Genomic DNA, 21,220 nt, shown 5'->3' with positions numbered 1-21,220 from the left:
GACACTCATTCGTGTACTGCTCTCCAGCCCTTCGGCGAACAAACTGCCTTCTGCTACAGCCAAATATTTCACATTTTGACTCATCAGTCCAGAGCACCTGCTGCCATTTTTCTGCACCCCAGTTCCTGTGTTTTCGTGCATAGTTGAGTCGCTTGGCCTTGTTTCCACGTCGCAGGTATGGCTTTTTGGCCGCAAGTCTTCCATGAAGGCCACTTCTGACCAGACTTCCCCGGACAGTAGATGGGTGTACCACTGTTTTCTGCCAATTCTGAGCTGATGGCACTGCTGGACATCTTCCGATTGCGAAGGGAAGTAAGCATGATGTGTCTTTCATCTGCTGCAGTAAGTTTCCTTGGCCGACCACTGCGTCTACGGTCCTCAACTTTGCCCGTTTCTTTGTGCTTCTTCAAAAGAGCTTGGACAGCACATCTGGAAACCCCTGTCTGCCTTGAAATTTCTGCCTGGGAGAGACCTTGCTGATGCAGTATAACTACCTTGTGTCTTGTTGCTGTGCTCAGTCTTGCCATGGTGTATGACTTTTGACAGTAAACTGTCTTCAGCAACCTCACCTTGTTAGCTGAGTTTGGCTGTTCCTCACCCAGTTTTATTCCTCCTACACAGCTGTTTCTGTTTCAGTTAATGATTGTGTTTCAACCTACATATTGAATTGATGATCATCAGCACCTGTTTGGTATAATTGTTTAATCATACACCTGACTATATGCCTACAAAATCCCTGACTTTGTGCAAGTGTACCTAGAAGAATTGATGCTGTTTTGAAGGCAAAGGGTGGTCACACCAAATATTGATTTGATGTAGATTTTTCTTCTGTTCACTCACTTTGCATTTTGTTAATTGATAAATATAATCTATTAACATGTCTATTTTTGAAAGCATTCTTACTTTACAGCATTTTTTCACACCTGCCTAAAACTTTTGCACAGTACTGTATATAATTATAATTACGTCAATCGATTACAAATTTTGATAGGTTAATTTTATGGGCATTAGTTGATTTAGATTAATCCGTGCACATTTTTAATAAAGGTAACGATATTATAGGGGCTGTCCTGAATAGTAATAATAAAGAAATCAGTAGAATAAAAAAAGGGAATTTGTTCTTTTTTAAAAGCATTTCTATGATTATTTTAGTAAATGTAACACATTTTCACAGAACTGTTCTTTCGGGCCACTGTCAATCACATACTAGTACCTAAAAACACAAGACAGCTGAGCTGCATTTCCAACATCGGTTGTTTGATCTACCATATAGCTACGTACTTGGCTTCCTGCTTGTACTTCTGCATCTAGCAGAACCTGAGGCACTGAAGAGATTTAAGTCGTTCAGAATCGTGTTACAGGTACCCGAGAATACTGTGGCTATTGACAAGTGATTGCTTAACATGCTGTCATAGTCAGAAACCAGAGAAAGTAATTCCACATAATTACCTCTATTTGAAGAATTGGTGCCTTCATCGTGCCCTCTGAGTGCCAGTTCTTGCTTGCCATGGTAAACAACAGAATCAATCAAGTGTTTAGAACCCCACAGGTTTTTCTTACTTGCTCATTGTGATGTATTGTATCCCTACGCTTCTGCTCCATAGAGTTGAACATCAATCCAGGTTTGTCCAAAAGTTTTGAGTGTAACGGTGGCTCGCTCATGTTTTTGTGCTGATTTCATTAGACATCCTAGATTGCTGTAACCAGTGCTGTTCCATATCGCCTTTTCTGCACTGAACAAAATACAGGTCCAGCAGTTATACTCTTTTTTAATTGACAGCTACCGGTAAGCCATGGATACCTTTCATAATTTCAATTTTGGATGTGGCAAGTATATCCCATCCCTTCCCTTCCTGTTTAGGTATTTGTGGTGTATAGGCCTACCTCCATTTTTTTCGGAGAAAGTTCTTCTTGAAAATTGATTCTTAAACAAATCGACTACAATATCTCCGTTATCTTATGACATTTTTTTTTTTATTTGTAAAAAGCAATTCAAAATATTACTTCAAAGTTCTCCATATAATTCTCAATAACGGTCTCTAATAATGAGTAATATTGCGCGAAATTCAGCTATTCTTACAGCCTACTCTAGCATGTTTATGTCCTGCCTCTGCTCACTAATGATTGGACAGCTGTAAAACCACTGCAGATCTTTGGCTTTCCCATTGGTTAAACTCCCAATTATGTCCAGCCTCTGCTCACTCATGATTGGACACCTGTATAACAAGGAGCAGATCTTTGACTCTCCCTTTGGTTAAACTTACTAAAGGCCAACTGTTTATTCACTTATGATTGGACTGCCACGGAAAAAATGCAGATCTTCTATTGGTTGATTTTTATTTTATATACAAAAATAAAATTCTGCTTTATTTAAATTGTAAAAAAAATAATAATAATCTGCAATCAACTCTTTTAGTAGATTAATCAGAGCAGCCCTTATATATAAGTTTTTATATGTTACGGTAAAAATCTGAATTCGGTCAATCTTACGTTTTACTGGTAAATGTCAACGTTTACCAAATAAGGTGGTAAATGTCTGAAATTATGAAGAAATTGCTTTCCAGACATCTACTGGTAAATCTTATGATTTTACCGAAGCTTCTTGGTAAATGCAGGTATATCATTGAAGAATGTATTTTATTCCTGCATATAAATTGTCAATTAAAAAAATAATTGTTTTGTCGAAGAATATATTTATTTCTGCATACACATTTTCCATTAACAAAATAATCATGTAATGAGCTTATAGTAATGCACAATTGAGCATTTTAAACTATTTCAACATGGTACTGAACAACATTGTGATCCACTTATGTAGAACAATCAACATTCTTGTAAATTTGCATATAAAACAATTCACAATGGTGTTGAAGGATATTGTACTCCAAAAACAGAGTAGTTTGATGAAAAATAACATTCTGTTAAATGCTAATTAAGTCATTTAGGACCTTGGTTTTTTCACAGAAAATCACACTGACACAAAACGTGACATACAAGCACTAAATAGATATTTACTTACTGCAGCATGGTAGACTTGTGGCAGTTGGAGTTACACAGGACTCCTGACGCTTTACAATGCACAAAAGCAAGAAATTTGGTCATTACCAGCCAAAGGCACTTGATTATTTATGAGATTTACTGGTAAAGTGTTACCTTACGTGGCAACTTTGATTCTTTTATGCATTTGTGCTTCTTTCCATTTCTAATCCAAGAAGCCCCTGGTCTGCATTTTCCACTGTGGGCAAATTCCAGGCAAATTGCCCACTCCACAGTAAATGTATGACATGGGCAACTTGCCCACAGAGGACAATCGGGCCCTTGGTTCTTGGTTATTGGTTACCTTTTTGTGATACATTTTTTTAATAGAGTTTATGAACTTTTTTTTTTTACACAGGGATATTTCAGATAACTTGAACGAACGTGCCACTTACTTTTTTAAATAGATCAAATACAAAATGAGAATACAGAAGTATAATAGGACTTTAGCGTGATTTGTTTGCGTCCAATGTTATCTGTTGCGTGCTTGAGAAAGGAAGATTTGTATCTAAATTCACCATAACGGACTACAAAACAATTACTTTGAAGAGTGCATTGAAATACATTTTACTAAAATAATCTCTTCTGAATGAAAGTTGGCTGCTTTTTATATATATATAACAGTCTACATTCATAACGATGACAGAGTTCCATGCAAAGCAAAGTTCAGTATCCCCCGAAATAGGAGTGTAGTTCAGATAAAGTAGTTGTTTTAAATCTCAGATGATAGAGTGCATATCAAACTATTAAGTCACTTTAATACTTTAATAGGATGCAGGTGCGTTGTAGAGTCTGTTTAAACTGAATGCACAGTACTGTTTTTAGAGCTAAAATGATTCTGTATATCCATGCTAGCGTGAGACTGCACCATCCCGAGATATATTTATAAAAAATATTAATCAAATTCCACTCTTCCAGCCAATTGATGATATTTGTTCTTGTCATCCAATGTTCCTGTTTCTTCCCTGTGACTCTGGATATCCTTTGGAATTGAGAGTGGATGAGGTCTGAACTAAATTAGGTTAAAGATCAACTGATTTCTCCAATCCAGTGGAATTGATTCCAGCTACATTCAAGCAAATTAGACCATTGTGACCATTTTGTTTGTTTTTCGTGTCACTTGACGGTGCTTCTGTCTGTGTTGATTATGTAAAGGGAGGGTCTGGTTTTGTATCACATTATATAAAGAATGAGGTTGGATTGTGTGCGTGCGTAATATATATATATATATATATATATATATATATAATATATATATATATATAATATATAAACAGTGCCTTATTTCTGAAATATACAGTATTTCTTAAAAATATTTCCCAACATAAAACCAATGTCACCTTACAATAATTGATTTTGAGTTTCAGTGTTTTAAAATAAAATATTAAACAGAACAAAATTTCAATGTACCATTTGTAATTCAGCAATATGAGAGAATTGGTCAGGGGTCTGAATACTTTTGCAAGGCACTGTATATATGTATATGTGTGTGTGTGTATATATATGTATGTGTTGTAATTGTAACAACTTTTCAAAATGGGTATGAAGGTAAAGGCTGGTCAAATTATAGCTTCTGACTAGAGTACCAAGTCTATATATACACTGTACTATCTAACCTTGGTCTCCCGTGTCTCTCATTGGACAGGCTCTGCAGTGTGGCAGCTCATTGCTTCCTTCTTGAAGCTGCCAGTTTCCGGCACGCACTGTATCGTGGGAGCCACCATTGGTTTCTCGCTGGTTGCAATTGGTACTCAAGGTGTTCAGTGGATGCAGCTAGTCAAGATTGGTAATTGACATTTCCTTTTGTGTGTGAAAGTATGTGGAATAACTATGTTGACTGACAAATCTTTTTTTTTGGCAAGACAATACCTTTTTTTAGTGTGATTCTTTTTAGTTTTATTGCATCCCTCATTTTCACCTGACCTTGTTTCCCCAGTTTTTTTTTTAGTTTAAATATATATTTAAGAATTAATGTCACTAAACGTTGAATGCTTGGATTTAGTAATATTGTTTGTTCTGTGTATTACAGAATATTTGTTTCTCTTAATGCTATGTGAGATTTGGGTTTTGTGTGTTGTTTCTCCTGCCTTCACCCTTTCACAGACAACATGGTTTTATGATATATATATATACAGACGTGCTCAAATTTGTTGGTACCCCTCCACAAAAAACGAAGAATGCACAATTTTCTCTGAAATAACTTGAAACTGACAAAAGTAATTGGCATCCACCATTGTTTATTCCATATTTAATAGAAATCAGACTTTGCTTTTGATTTCTTATTCAACATAATATTGTAAATAATAAAACAAATGAAAATGGCATGGACAAAAATGATCGGACCGCTAACCTAATATTTTGTTGCACAACCTTTAGAGGCAATCACTGCAATCAAACGTTTTCTGTAGCTCTCAATGAGACTTCTGCACCTGTTAACAGGTAGTTTGGCCCACTCTTCCTGAGCAAACTGCTCCAGCTGTCTCAGGTTTGATGGGTGCCTTCTCCAGACTGCAAGTTTCAGCTCTTTCCATAGATGTTCGATAGCATTCAGATCAGGACTCATATAAGGCCGCTTCAGAATAGTCCAATGTTTTGTTCTTATCCATTCTTGGGTGCTTTTAGCTGTGTGTTTTGGGTCATTATCCTGTTGGAGGACCCATGACCTGCGACTGAGACAGAGCTTTCTGACACTGGGCAGTACGTTTCGCTCCAGAATGCCTTGATAGTCTTGAGATTTCATTGTGCCCTGCACAGATTCAAGGCACCCTGTGCCAGGCGCAGCAAAGCAGCCCCAAAACATAACCGAGCCTCCTCCATGTTTCACTGTAGGTATGGTGTTCTTTTCTTTGAAAGCTTCATTTTTTCGTCTGTGAACATAGAGCTGATGTGACTTGCCAAAAAGCTCCAGTTTTGACTCATCTGTCCAAAGGACATTCTCCCAGAAGGATTGTGGCTTGTCAATATGCATTTTAGCAAATTCCAGCCTGGCTTTTTTATGTTTTTCTTTCAAAAGTGGAGTCCTCCTGGGTCTTCTTCCATGGAGCCCACTTTCGCTCAAAAAGCGACGGATGGTGCGATCAGAAACTGACGTACCTTCACCTTGGAGTTCAGCTTGTATCTCTTTGGCAGTTATCCTTGGTTCTTTTTCTACCATTCGCACTATCCTTCTGTTCAATCTGGGGTCGATTTTCCTCTTGCGGCCGCACCCAGGGAGGTTGGCTACAGTTCCATGGACCTTAAACATCTTAATAATATTTGCAACTGTTGTCACAGGAACATCAAGCTGCTTGGAGATGGTTTTGTAGCCTTTACCTTTACCATGCTTGTCTATTATTTTCTTTCTGATCTCCTCAGACAACTCTCTCCTTTGCTTTCTCTGGTCCATGTTCAGTGTGGTGCACACAATGATACCAAACAGCACAGTGACTACTTTTCTCCATTTAAATAGGCTGAATGACTGATTACAAGATTGGAGACATGTGTGATACTAATTAAAGAAACTAATTAGTTTGAAATATCACTATAATCCAATTATTTATTATCTTTTCTAAGGGGTACCAACAAATGTGTCCAGGCCATTTTAGAATATCTTTGTAGAATAAGCAGTAATTCATCTCTTTTCACAGCTTCTTTGCTTTATTCTATGACATACCAAAGGCATGCAAGTATACATGATAAAATAGCTTTTAATTTTATCACCTTTCAGGAGGAATGAAGCATTATTTCAATGAGCTGTAAGGGTACCAACAAATTTGAGCACGTCTGCATATATATATATATATATATATATATATATATATATATATATATATATATATATATATAATATATTTTGGCAGTAGTTCAAAATGTTGCTGTTTCTTTATTGAGAGTTTTTGTGTTTATTTATCCAGTTGCCTCTTGGTTCATTTCTCCTCTGCTGTCTGGTCTGATGTCTGGGTTCCTCTTTCTCCTCATCAGATTTTTCATCTTAAACAAGGTAAGTCATCTTATTCATTGGAGACCCTGAGGACCACAGGGTCTCCTCAATAGAAGTACCAGTGTGTGTGTGTGTGTGTGTGTGTGTGTGTGTGTGGTGTGTGTGTGTGTGTGTGTGATATTATTGGATTATTTAAATGTAATTATTAATTTTAATGCATTCTCCTCTAGAATGTAAATTGGACACCTGTCATATAGCATACCTTTTATACTTGTCTAGATTTTTTTTTTTTTTTTAAGTGTTTATTGTCTCCTACTGTGATTATCGTTTAGTAGCGGTTGCCGACAGACTTTGTTTTCTGCTTCTAGCTGCATTCATACCCTAGCTTCAGTCTGAATACTAATGTGTAGGTATTCACCAGTAACACTGAATTATTGAACACAACTTGTGTTCTTCAGAACAATCAAATTAGTTGCTGTTTGTTTGTCTACAGAATTGAGGGTTTGAAATAAATAGTATAATATTGAATACTAACTTGATCCGTTCTGTGTTTTACCAAAAACTAGGAACCACCAATAAGTAACAAGCTCAGGTGTGCCTAAGTAAGCTTTTAATCAGGTTCTCAAAGTCTGTAATCCTCCAGGATTTCTAGGCCTCACAAATAATCAATCGATTAAGAACTGGAAGGAGGTTCATTTACAGGCGAGTATGCAGGGTATAGGTACAACAAATACCAGGAGACATCTGGACCTCGAGGACTGGAATTGCACCGCCTGTATTTTGCACAGGGTAGACCACAGTGACTGCACCTTAAAGCCTCTTATATTATTTATTTTTTCCTCCCTTGTCTAGGATGACCCAGTGCCCAATGGCCTTCGTGCTCTTCCTATGTTCTATGCTGCTACTATAGGGATTAACACCTTCTCAATCATGTACACAGGAGCGCCATGTAAGTACCCTCTGTCTGCATGGCTTGGTTCTTTAGCAATTTGCTGCCCCAGTTGTTTCCCTAAAGCTGCTTTTTGAAAAGGGTTTGTTTAAGTTCAAATGGCAAAGCTCTGGTTGGCACAAAGTAAACAAACTTAAGACTTGGGAAGGCTAGCAAACTGCTTACACACATAAGTAGCTCTTTTCAACTTTTAATGAGTAGGACATTTGGAAATTTCCATTGGTTTCTTTTTGTTTTACAGCCCTAAGCTGATTCCTGCAAACAATACAAATACATCTGGACATTTTTACTTTTGTACTCGTTGTAGTTAAAGGCTGCTCCATTTTTTTTTCTTTTCTTTCATTAAGTACAGCCATCAGAACAGCTGCTGGAATATTCAGCAGGGAAATGCATCCTTTTGTAACTCTATCAACTGGCCGTAGCTATACTCTGTCTGTATTAAATGGGTGAAGACTATTTTAACTTTTCTTCTTTTGCTTCCATATAGTACTGGGACTGGAGTTACTTCCTGTGTGGGCGATATTTCTGATAACATTAGCCGGCTCACTAGTGTGTGCTGCTTTAGTGTGGTTTGTGGTATGTCCCTGGTTGAGAAGAAAACTTACAAGTAAGTATCTCCCGCTTTGTTGATGCTCATCAGTTCACAATGGGTACTGGAAGTAAAGCTATGATCTTACCATTTAAATTGTCATTCACAAGCTCAATAGTTTTATGATTGAGTGTTAAAGGTTAAGGATGAGGTTGGTTTTATGAACTTATTCTTCCAGCTGACCTTAATGTTTTACCCATTTTTTTATTATTATACAATTTGTCATTCTAAATTTGTGGGAAATGTTTTTAAAATGTGTTATTACATTTATTTGTATATTCAACATGTATGAAAAGCTCTTGATGTACATTCTATTCAGCTGTAAAATTGTAGGTGTGGAGGTAGAGCTGTCAAGCCACTACAGTGTTGTTGTGTTTTTTTTTTTTTTAGGTCAACAGAAGAAGGCAAACTCCCTGTCAAGGATATCTGACGAGAGTCTTGACAAGATCCAGGATGAGGACGCCCCAGTATTCAAGGAGTTGCCGGGGGCAAAAGGGACAGATGAGTGTGTGGTCCCTCTCACCAGCAGGGTCACTGAGGAGTCGGGGGAACCGGAGCCTCTGGCCAATGGGAACTCTGTCTTCCCGAACGGAAGGGTATATGGTATGTAGAGGAGGGTACCCATGTTTTTTTTTGTTTTTAAACTCCTCGGCGACTCCAGCTCCCTTTACAGTTTAAAATCGAATATTTTAAAATGTTTTGAGATTTTGTTTCATGGAATATGCCAATTAAATGCATTGTGTTCACTCACAAGACTTATCATTTGAGCTGGAAGATGCTTGCAGAGATTTTACTTTAGTAAAACGTGTTTTTTGTTTCATTTCTGGCAATGGATATTGGGTGCATAGTTCATCTAATATACATTATGTAATTGAATTGGTATGCTTGAGTTTTCAGAAAGTCTTTTTTTTCTGGCTATTGTACTATTGAAATCCCTATGTTTTAAAAAAATAATCTCTCTCTGTCTGCCTGCCAGGGAGGGCATCCTCCATGACCAATGGCAGCTTGAAGTCGCCCATCTCAAATGGCTCCTTCAGCTTCGATGGGCACATGCGCAGTGACGGGCATGTCTATCACACTGTACACAAGGACTCTGGTCTATACAAGGACCTGCTGCACAAAATCCACATGGGGAGGATGGATGACGACCGCACGGCCCCTTCTGCTGACAACAATTACCGCCTGCTGCGGCGCAACAACAGCTACACCTGCTACACGGCAGCAATCTGTGGCCTGCCTGTGCAAGCCGCCTTCCGGCCAGTCGAGCCAGTGGCTCCAGAGGACAGTGAGAAGCTGGTGGGCGACACGGTGTCCTACTCCAAGAAGCGCATCCGCTACGACAGCTACTCCAGCTACTGCAATGCGGTGGCAGAGGCTGAGATTGAGGCGGAGGAGGGGGGTGTGGAAATGAAGCTGGCAGCTGACGCCATGCAGACCCCCCCGATGGTGCCCACAGAGGACACAGCCGAGGAAGATAAGGAGGAAAAAGACAAACCCCAGGTCTTCCTGCTCTTCCACTTCCTGCAGATCCTCACCGCCTGCTTCGGTTCATTCGCACATGGGGGCAACGACGTCAGGTAAAGCAACCATTCTCTTTTGCTTTTTGATAAAAAACTTGTTGTGTTCCTTCCTTTTATAATATAGATTTACAGAATAGGTTTTAGACATTGTTCACTTCCTGAAATGTTTTCAGATGCATGCCATTAGCCTCGGTTATTGGCATTGACTTCCTTTACTTCTGGTATCAGTTTTTCCAGTTTTTACATTTAACCAAGTGCCTTTGTGTTTAAAAGGCTCATTACTGTATAAACCTAACGTTTGCTCAAACACAACCGTGCCCATGAGAGCAGAATTTGGTTTATAACCATCCATTGGAATTGCTGATTTGAAGTCCTCTGCATACAGTAAAGGGATTATGTTTGTAATGAAGGGTTCTTGCCTTCAGCTGTACTATTTCCTCTGCAGCAATGCCATCGGCCCCTTGGTTGCCCTGTGGATGATCTATGATCAGGGCGGCGTGATGCAAGAGGCTGCCACCCCTGTCTGGCTGCTCTTCTACGGAGGTGTGGGTATCTGCGCTGGTTTATGGGTTTGGGGTCGAAGGGTCATTCAGACCATGGGCAAGGACCTAACCCCAATCACCCCCTCCAGGTAATTAACGCTCTTGGGGAAACATGTTGTTTTGCTGTGCTCGCTCTTAAATTGCATCATAATGATTGCAGACCTTAATTCCAATTAGCTGAAACTTCTTTTTATATATATGTTGTATTTTATAGGCAAAGATCAAAATCTGGGCATTCGCCAAATGAATTGTTTTTTTTTAACTCTAACATTTGGAATTATTTTCTGCCATTGTGAATATTGTATCCATTTGTTTTGTGTAAGTTTTATTTGAAATGTTTTTAGATCCTCCAGTTGGTGTGTAATTTTAATTGTTCAATCAAAATTAACACCATTTAATTTTAAAGAAAAAAAAGTACAATACTTCCATACAGAATAAGCGTACCATCACATTGGTAACGTTAATCGGAGGATTGACATGGTCAATGCCAGTGCAATTTATATGACTTGCCTGTCCTTCCCTCGCCTTGCATTATAGTATGTCCCATCTAAATGGGATGCTGCCACTTTCCACTGTCCCCCTTAATTGTTTGTACTACAAAGCGAACTGCATTGTTTTGTATGCAGATACAATTAAAAAAAAATGTAATGATAAATGGGTTATTCTATTTGTTGCCTCCCCATACACCATGTGTTATGCCATTTATCATAAAAAGGTAAATTAAAAAAAAATCTGAAGGATCTTCTCCAAATGTTTTATATTAGCTAGAAATAACTGATAGATAGGCCCGCAGCAGATAGATTCACCTGAAATTCAAGCCCTCATTATTTGTTTATAAGGATCACATCCGTAAAGCTGTTTTGCCATATACAAAAAAAGACATTTAATACTGCACAATTGTGTAGCTCCTGTAATGCTACTGGGTGGCTGATACAAAAGAAGATACAATATAAATAGAAATGCCTCATTTTCATATTGACATTGAAGACTTTCGAATGTGACCCACAACAAAATAAAAACATGAAATTATAATTTTTCAAACACTATATCTATTCAAATAACTGTTTTAAATGTGTGGTTTTCATTCCACAAAGAGACTTTCTAGAACTGATTGGTAATGGTTATATTTCTTATCACATCAACCTACACTGGAACTGCATGTAATAAGTTACTTACAACACATCTTTGTGGTCCATCGAATAACCTCAGTACTAATAGAGGTACTGTATTGATCCTTACCTTACCTATATATTCTATTATGTTAACTCCTGTCTGCAATATACCAGGACATCAGATCATTTGTAAGGGTTTCAAAAGCGTATCAAATGGTATCTTGAAAAAATCATGTATTTTTAATGGACCGTAAAGATTACTACTTCATGATACTTTACAATTAAACATCTTTTATTCTCATTTACAGCAGGCTCGGTGCACGTACTGTACCTATGGCGTGGGTTTTATGTAGATGCCATGTAGTAAGAGATGGCATTGTAATTGGAAGTGCAGTAGTTGATGGTGCGGCCCAACTGTCTAACCAAGCTAACCTCTGATCTAGATTTGTCACGGAGCCATTTAGTTTCTGTTTCTTTTTCTTGTATTTATTGTATCAAGCAACACAGTTGTTAAATTGACTTTTTGTATTTCTTTTCTTTTCTTATTATTCTTATCATTACTGCACTTTTAAAACTACAACTGTGTATATATATATATATATATATATATATATATATATATATATATATATATATATATATATATATATATATTATACACATACACAGTTGTAGTCAAAAGTTTACATACCCCAAAGCTTTTGTGGATGAGGTAAAAAATGCTAATTCAAAAATATTCATACCCTGACAAGGAAAATGAAATAATTAATAGCTAGTCAGGGCACCTTTAACAATAACGTCTTTTAAATGATTAGGATATTTGTCAATGTTCTTCAGTGATATTATTTATTTATTTATTTATTTATTTATTTATTTTTATATAACCACTTCAACGCAAAATTGTTCCTGTTCATTCAAATTCCGAGGACTTCTCTTGTGCACAGTCTTCTTCAACTCATACCAAAGATTCTCAATCGGATTTAAATCAGGACTTGACTAGGCCATTCCAGAACCTTGATTTTATTATTCTTTAACCACTCTGAAGTAGATTTTGATGTGTGCTTTGGATTGTTGTCGTGTTGGAACGTCCCGTTGCGCCTTTTAAACCAAGTTTTGTAGCGGAGGGTTTCAGATGATTGGCCAATATCTTTTGGTATGCTATGGAATCCATTTTACCATGTATTGTAACTAAATTTCCAATGCCATTAGCGGAAAAACATGCTTGACAGTAGGTATGGTGTTCTTTTCTTTTTAGGCCTCACCAGACTTTCTCCAAACGCAACGACAGCCTGACCAATTTATTTATTTATTTTTTTGTTTCATCACTCCACAAAACCTTCGACCAGAACTCGTATCCATCATTCAAATGTCATTTTGCAAACTTTAAGTGATTTTTCCTTGGCCAGCGAATATTGACACCTTCACCATGCAATACTCGACCTATGGTTGAAATGGAAACCCCAGTCCCACTTGCAGCCAGTTCACTTAGACTATTGTTAATCTTCCTCACAATTCTTCTACTTGTTCTTGGTGAAAGAACCTTCTTTCTTCCAGACCAAGGGAACATTGTGACAGTACCATGAGTCTTGTACTTCTTGATAACTAGAAACAATAGTTGAAATCGGGATACTCAAATGCTTGTAAATCTTCTGTATCCTTCTCCAGCTTTATGACAATAAATAATTCTCTGCCTACGGTCTTCAGATAACTCTTTATTTTTTCCCATATTGACTTATTGGTAATGACAGCAATCATCCTATGCCTAACCCTGTTATACTCTCTAAGAATGTTCACCTACAATCCAGCATTCTCTAGACTTTTCTAGAATTAGGTTCTGCATTATTTAAATTTCTAGCACCTTGTAGACAATACTATCATAGCATCAAAGGGTATGAATACTTTTGAATTGGCATTTTTGGAGTTTTGCAAAAAGATTGCTGAAATAAATAATTGTAGACATCTATTTCTTGTAGATTTTTTTTTTTTTTCCTCATCCACAACAGCAAAAGATTTTTCCTAAAATCCGCTGTTTTGAGACATTTCTAGAAATTATAAATTTCCAGTGGGGTATGTAAATTTTTGACTACAACTGTGTATATTTATATCCACACACATACATACTACAAATATTAAAACAGGGCTGGAGAAAAGCTCTGTGGTGAAGATATGCCATTCTGCATGCTGATACTCTGAAAACAATAGCTGGAAAAACAAGAGAGTGACTGTCAAGTGTTGTTTCTTTGTGCTCCCCGCAGTGGATTCACTATTGAGCTGGCTTCGGCACTCACAGTTGTGTTTGCCTCCAATATTGGACTTCCTATCAGTACCACACACTGCAAGGTATGCCTCTGCCATGTGACTGCAGCCCCCTGCAGTCTGGCTTCCTCCGCTCTCGGCTGCTCAGATCAGTTCACGTTGAGGTGACGGCACCCGAGGAAAGGCATGCAATGAACAGGAGGGAAGAACGAAGGGCAGCTTGTGCATTTGACCTATTTGAACACCAATTTAGCTTAAATAATCCATGCAGGGTAGTCTTTGCGGGACACCTGTCCGATAGATAGATAGATAGATAGATAGATAGATAGATAGATAAGACAGATTCCATTAGTACATGGTAAACGTCTACAACGACTTAACAACTTAGGCTCATATACTTAGTGCTTTGTTGTACCAAGGCATTTCAAGATACTTTACAAAAAAGTACCATATATTCTCGAATGGTTATCACATTTATGTCGTCTTAAATCCCTTAAGTTCTAGCTGTGTCAATGATTTTGACCCAGTTTACAGTACTTGCAGTATGTATAATTCTGGCATACCCAATGAAAGTAATCACATAAATCTATGTTTAAATAAATAACTAAAATTATACCGTACATATTGAGAGAATGGAATGGAATTTAAATAAATCTACCAATACAAAATAACACAGCTTTTGGTTTTGCTTGGTTAGTACAAATAAGGCCCAAAACCAAAATAATTAGTTAATAAGTCTACAAATATGGATTAAATCTGATATTATCAATATTTCTTATGACTACAGTACAGCATTATACAATAGCAGGTACGTAGGCAAAGCGTAGCCTAAAGAGTGTATTTTCCCTTCATGATAGTAATGCCAGTAGAGTAAACTTGTGTGTCTCAGAGCTGCCTTCTTCTGTTGGGCTGGTTCATTTCATGAAGGACTGATCTGAAGCAGCCACCAAGAGCCTCGAAACTGACGCTGGTATCATCATAACATCAACCATTCAGCCAACCCTCCCCTGCTACTCCCTGCATGCTGCGGTATATGGGATACCTTTCACCTTCCTCACTTTAATTTTTTTTTGTTTAATTTCTTTACAGTGGATTTTGCATTGAAGTAATGAGTGCTCTAACTGTGCTTGTTGCCTCAAATGTGGGCCTCCCAATAAGCTCCACTCATTGCAAGGTATTGGAGTGTGCAGTGATAATGGCAATCAAGCAGAACTGCAAAAAACAAAACCAATTATACACCAAATTAAATGAATGCAGAATTGCCAATTATTGCATTTTGCCTTATCTGTATAGAGAAACATCCACCCACTTTAGAAAGAGAACAACTAAAAAAAGAGATGTTTTAATTTTGAGAGAGGTTTAGTTAATCCGTGTAGTGTAATGCAGTGCCTCGCTTTTGTTTCACTTTAAGTACTTGGTATACACTACAGTGTGTACAGTACTGTATTCCACTAATGTGTCTATTCTTTCCTGGCTCATTTGCTAGCAATGTGTTTTTATAACATACGTGTGCAAATGAACAAGTTTAGAAATTAAAGACATTTTGTCAATTCACAAGGCTTTTATTTTTCATATAGTAGGAGCTTTCTTCAAAATTTGGCAATGTAGTGTTTCTGCCAACTTCCTTCAGGGAGTGGCATGAGTCTGAGAAACCTAGAATATTTTTAGCAATGTGGGTTGAGAGGCAAAATGCAATATTAGTGCAGCGATTTCTATCAATTATAGCTGAATTAAATAAAATAACCAAAATGGAATGACTTCCTTTTTTTCTCCTCGTTCCCTTGATTTAAACCAGCTTTTTGCATCTAAGTTCATAATATGATTTCCTTAACATAGAAAACTAACACCTGCTTTTTATTATTGTGTTGCAAATGTATGTTTAAGCCAGTACCGTAGAATGGGATCTATTTTAATGATCTAAACAGGAGTAGATCTAAATACTGCCACACTAATATTTCTCAACCTGATTTTACTGTATTTCTGTAGGAAGTAGTAATTAATTGATTCAATATTTTTTTTGAAGTCATGATTTAAAAAAAAAAAAAAAAAAAAAACAGCAGGAATAATTTACTTAGAGTAGAAGTGTTAAGACCTGCCTCTGTTTAGTTCATTAATAGACCCCAATGTCGGTTATACTATTTTTATTGATTGGCTTTATCTTACTTGGCTTTAAAATAGAAGAACAAACTTTTTCCTTATACATTTTACAAATAGATGTTCCATGCCATGATTTATCCAGTCTTTATTAGCATCATTTTGATTTTGGCAAAATGTTAATATTAAATATTTATACACTTTTTAGTGCATAAGTGCAGCTTTCTGTTTTTGTGAACTGCACACAGTATACAGTGTAAGCGTCTACATGGAGTTCTCGTGGGGTTTCTGTGTTGCCCCACGCAAGCTTTATTTTATTTGAATAGCCAGCGACCGAAACTGAGAGAACTCTGGAATGTGGCTTATAAACGACTGTATGTTTTAGATTGTAGTCCAACTAACTAACTAAAGTAGAGAAGGTTTGATCATTTTAACTATGTTTTAAATTACCATCTTGGAACCAAATTATAGAAGCCGAGTAAGATAACCTAGTAAATGTCACCCTCTCCTTCACCACCTCTAGATATTATTGGCAAAATTAGCTACAATTAAATTGAAAGTCATCAACACAAGCTTATATTTCATAAGTGTTCATTGGCCTGCAGGCATTTTGGCCACAATTAATGGAAAAAGACATATAACTGTTGCACCATTAATGAAGTGGGCCAAAAAAAAACACAACTTTGATAAATCATGGCTCGTGGTATCGGGTGATGTTCACTGCCACTCACTGTATATGTTGCACTCAGACTGTGTGTTTGTTTTCTAATTTTTTTTTTTTTTCTTGGACACGTGTCCAGGTGGGCTCGGTAGTTGCAGTGGGATGGATCCGGTCAAAGAAAGCTGTGGACTGGCATCTGTTCAGGAATATCTTCCTGGCCTGGTTTGTGACGGTTCCTGTGGCAGGGCTGTTTAGTGCTGCTTGCATGGCCCTTTTCATGTATGGCATTCTTCCATTCGTCTGAATGTCACACCGAGGGAGAAGACAGAATAATCCCATAACAGGCTGGAGTTCATATGGGAGAATATGGAGGTGTGGGAAAGTGATGGGACTTTCTCGGGAATGGGTCAGAAATTTGTTTCTTTCCTTTTTTCTTTTTTTTAAGAAAAAAGAGCAAATAAGTGCATAAAGCAGACATGCTTTTTCATCTTCCACATCTAACCTATACATAACACTATCTGTGTCATTTTTGGTGGCATGTGGTATAACATGTATGTGGTGCAGTATATATAAATAAAAATATATAACTATTATATAACTATTAGTGATTAATACTACTTCAGTCATATTGAAAGTTTGTGGGTAATATTGCATAGGATATATATATTTCTTTTTATGTAGTAATCTTTTAAACAACAAAAAAATAATTTACATATTGTATCATTTGAGTGGCAATTTTTTGTACTGAATCACGTTTTTAACAAAAGGTACTCATTTACCAACACTGCCATATTGGGAGGGGGAGAGGGTTGGAGTGTATGGCTATCCAGTAATATCGCCATAAACAAAGTTCATGCTTACTAAGAAAGGTTTTCATAATGATTACTGTTCATGTATATTTTACGATGGACTGGACATTTAATATTGTATTATAATGTAATTTCTACTGTAAATACTTTCTAAACAAGATAAAGCATTAGCTATTGGCATTTTCTTTTATTGTATTGTTATTGAGGGTGCATTTCCCTCCAACCCATTTTAGATGAGGAAGAATCGAATGTACCAAAGATAGAATATCAATTATGACAGTATTCAATTATTTTTTTTTTAATACAAGTATAGTAATTGGTTATTTTACATTGCATAAAGAGATATTTTTTTGTTTTCACAAATAGGCTACTACCATGCAATTTAACACTATCATTATGATTTAGACTTCAGTCTGAAATACAGTATATTTTTATATCATATCTGCACACTTTTTTTTTTTTTTTTAGGTTGATTTTTCATTTTATTTTAATAACCTCCAGAACAAAACAAACACGAGTGTGCAGTGTGAAAGGCAAACGTTCCAGGATGTGTAAATGGTTTTCACCATACAGATATTGTTTTCATACAATTTCATGCAAGCCTGAGTTTCCTAAAATGCTGTCAACAAGCTTTTCAGCCCCAGAGTTTGCTGACAGATTTAGAGTTTAAAATTTCCAACATAAACTATTTTTTTATTCCAGGTACACACTTTGTAATTTTGTTTCCCACTCAGTGTAGTGAAAGCAAAACCAGTAATTCACTGCTGTCCAGTTTCAGATTGCTAAGAATAATCGAAAAACAATGTTGCATTTCACCCTACCGGCCTTGATTTTGTCCATTTGCAATATTAGAGATGCTTTTCTCTGTAGCCTCCAATGACCACCTTAAATGCCCTTTCTTTAAAGCACACACACTGTCGAATGAATGCTATAACCATTCCCCCCAATAAGGTCAGTTTTCTCTACCAGATGAGTTCCTCCTGCCACAAGCCAATGGTGCAGGTGATCTTGTCAGTATGATAACCTAGTACATTTGTAGTACAGTACTGGGGTCTCTGGCACTACGGAAAACACTAACGACTTTCAGTTGTATGTTAAGCTCTAAGTTTTATGATATCAGAATTAAAACAAGCGTTACCATTTTTTAACAAAAGACTAACTAGGTTTGTGAAAAAACAAAATTGTTTAAACAAAAATAGTATTTCATTTGATTTGTCGTAAGGCACGTTCTTTTGAAACTGGTGGCTTGGTGCTGTACATTTTAGAATACAAGGGTATAATAGAGGATCCATCCGCTGTTTTGAAATCTGTTAACTTGTGGACTGGGCTGTGTTTCTGTTCTCCTTTGTTCTGTAACTCAGATAATGCTGCTAGTGACTTTAAACTGACAACACTGATTTTTTTTAATTGTATTGTTATTATTATATAAATATATACCTTAATGTACTGTGCTGTAAATTGGATTTGTTTATTTTCTTGAAAGTGGTCAGCATTCAGCATTAAATTATGGGAATTAAAATTACAAAGACAACCAAGAAATGTCTCTTTGTCATTATTTAAGTTGTTCCCTATGTCTTTATACATGTAATATAGTAAAATACAATAACCAGAAATGGAGCTTATAAAATTGCCCAAACAATCTTCTCCTATGTAAAGATTATAATGGCAATCCTAACATCCACTTAAGTGAATACAAGGAGTGTATCTAAGGTTTGCTTTTATAATTTCACATGTTTTTACTTTAAGATGGATTGGATAAACGGTGAGAAGAAACCATTTCAATATATTTCAATCAATTTGCATTATAATTAGGGCTTCTGATTTTTGGTTTCATCTGATTTTGTTGAGGAAGACAGCAAAGGAAAGACTGTGCAACTTAAGTATGCAACTACTGTTGAGTTACCATACATAAAAAAAAAACATTTTGGAAAGTAACCGAAAGCAATCATTTCATACAGTACATAAAAAGCGAAAACCCTGAACAAAAAAGAAGACATTGGGGGTATCTTGAAAATAGCTAAAAAAATTAATATAAACTGAGAAGCACAAATTATAATGCACTACATTTTAAATGCCAGTTAATTATATCAATTTCTAAACATTTAATTGAATCTCTTTTTTTAATGAACATGATATGCTACTGATTGCTTCAGTAAGTCTTGCTGGTCCCTTCATTGGCCATGGCTGGCTATAGTGCTAGATCCAAATCGGTGTCCAAAAGCTTTATCACCACGACTATAAAGTAGTCACTCCACGGAGATCGCGTTCTCTTTTGCATCAACCCGCGAATGCGAGTAATGTGATCTCGCAAGGTTTGTTGGTCGTCTTCGCTTTCAGGGAACGGGTTACATGAAGGCATGGAGGTTTCTACCACATTAAGTCTGTAGAACCTGGTGAATGTATGCGGAGTAGCCCAGCTAACCGCAGTACAGATATCAGTCAAGAGGGCCCATGACGTAGCCACTCCTCTGGTAGAGTGCGCGGCCACCCTCCTAGGTGGGGGTAGGTAGGCATTAGTATATGCAGTCAAAACTGTCCACAATCCAGCGGGACAGTCACTGCTTCGAGAGGGCTTGACCCAGGGTCCTTTCACCATGGCAGATGAAGAGCTGGTCAGACTGATGCAACACTCTCGTCCCATCCACATAACATCTCAATGCCCAAACCGGGCAGAGGAAATTCAATCTCCGATCCTCCTCCAAAGAAAAAAGAGGGGAATGGAAAGCCTCTAGTTCCACTGATTAATTCAAGTGGAAAGCCGTAACCACCTTAGGGAGGAAAGCTGGGTTCGTGCGCAACGACACCCTGTTTCCATCATCCCAAACCCGCATACAGGAACTGTGCACTGACGGAGCCTGCAACTTACTAACCCGTTTAGCGGCGGTGATGGCTAATAGAAAGGCTGTCTTTATAGAGAGATATTTCAACTCTATGGCATGTATCGGCTCAAATGGGGCCTTAGTGAAAGCCTCCAATACCACATCCAGATTCCTCTCGGGGAGGGCATCCTTTCCAGGAGGACTGTAGTGTGTAACCGGTTTGTGCGGTGGTGAGCACCCAACTGAGGTGCTGCTGGGGCTGCTGAGGCTGGGATGGAGGCTGCCGAGGGCGGTTAATTGGGAACTGTCTCCCAGCACGCTGATGCGTAGGGGCCCATGTCTGGCGTTCCCCTGCCCCTGTGGGCAGCCCCAGGTGTTAGCTGCCACGGAAGCCTGCAGATGGTGCCTCAGGTCGCCACGCAGTGCAGTGGGGATCGGAACTGTCCGGGTTACCGTAGTCACTGCTGGACGCCAGCGCTTCATCCTGTCCCATACCGGAGCACGGGAAGGGAGCATCGCAGCTACCTGTCGAGACACCTCCCGCTCCCTGTGGGAGCATTGCAGTATCTCCTCTACCGCTGGGTGGCTAGGGGAGATAGGCGCGTCCAATAGGGCAGATTTGTGCACATCTGGGACCCTGGCCTGTGACAGCCAAAGCTGTCTGCACGCCACTACAAGCCCCGCCAAGCTTCTAACTAGGGCTTGCCACAGCTCTGAGGCTACTGGCTCAGGGAGAGGCGGCGATCGTAGGATGCCATCTAGGTAGGCCGTTAGGAGACCTGCCATGTTGGCCAAGCGCGTTACCTGCGCTTCAGCTGCGTACACTCTTTTTAGGTTGGCCTCTGTGATCTGCATTGGCCGTTAGGGCATACCGAAAGGGCTCGCATCAGGGTCTCTATGGTGGGATCCACCGG

General features: G+C 38.0%; 1 protein-coding gene across 8 annotated transcripts in view; it reads left to right on the top strand.

Annotated features, from left to right (window-relative positions):
* Positions 1-19,026, top strand: part of LOC117409298 (sodium-dependent phosphate transporter 2-like) — a 65,219-nt gene extending 46,193 nt beyond the window's left edge. For 7 of the 8 annotated variants that reach the window (XM_034015120.3, XM_034015124.3, XM_034015125.3 and 4 more), the window contains 9 exons: positions 4,682-4,822; positions 6,930-7,015; positions 7,808-7,904; positions 8,392-8,511; positions 8,884-9,096; positions 9,470-10,070; positions 10,459-10,644; positions 13,923-14,007; positions 16,818-19,026. In XM_034015120.3, coding sequence (XP_033871011.1) covers positions 4,682-4,822; positions 6,930-7,015; positions 7,808-7,904; positions 8,392-8,511; positions 8,884-9,096; positions 9,470-10,070; positions 10,459-10,644; positions 13,923-14,007; positions 16,818-16,982 — 1,694 coding nt within the window. In that variant the 3' untranslated portion in view covers positions 16,983-19,026. Of the gene's footprint in view, positions 1-4,681; positions 4,823-6,929; positions 7,016-7,807; positions 7,905-8,391; positions 8,512-8,883; positions 9,097-9,469; positions 10,071-10,458; positions 10,645-13,922; positions 14,008-15,012; positions 15,098-16,817 lie in introns of all 8 variants that reach the window. The other variant, XM_058994713.1, reaches the window with a different exon arrangement.
* Positions 19,027-21,220: the final 2,194 nt, after the last annotated feature.

This window comes from Acipenser ruthenus, chromosome 2 (assembly GCF_902713425.1).
Source record: "Acipenser ruthenus chromosome 2, fAciRut3.2 maternal haplotype, whole genome shotgun sequence".
Taxonomy (NCBI): Eukaryota; Metazoa; Chordata; class Actinopteri; order Acipenseriformes; family Acipenseridae; genus Acipenser; species Acipenser ruthenus.
This window is presented reverse-complemented; position numbering and strand designations above follow the sequence as displayed.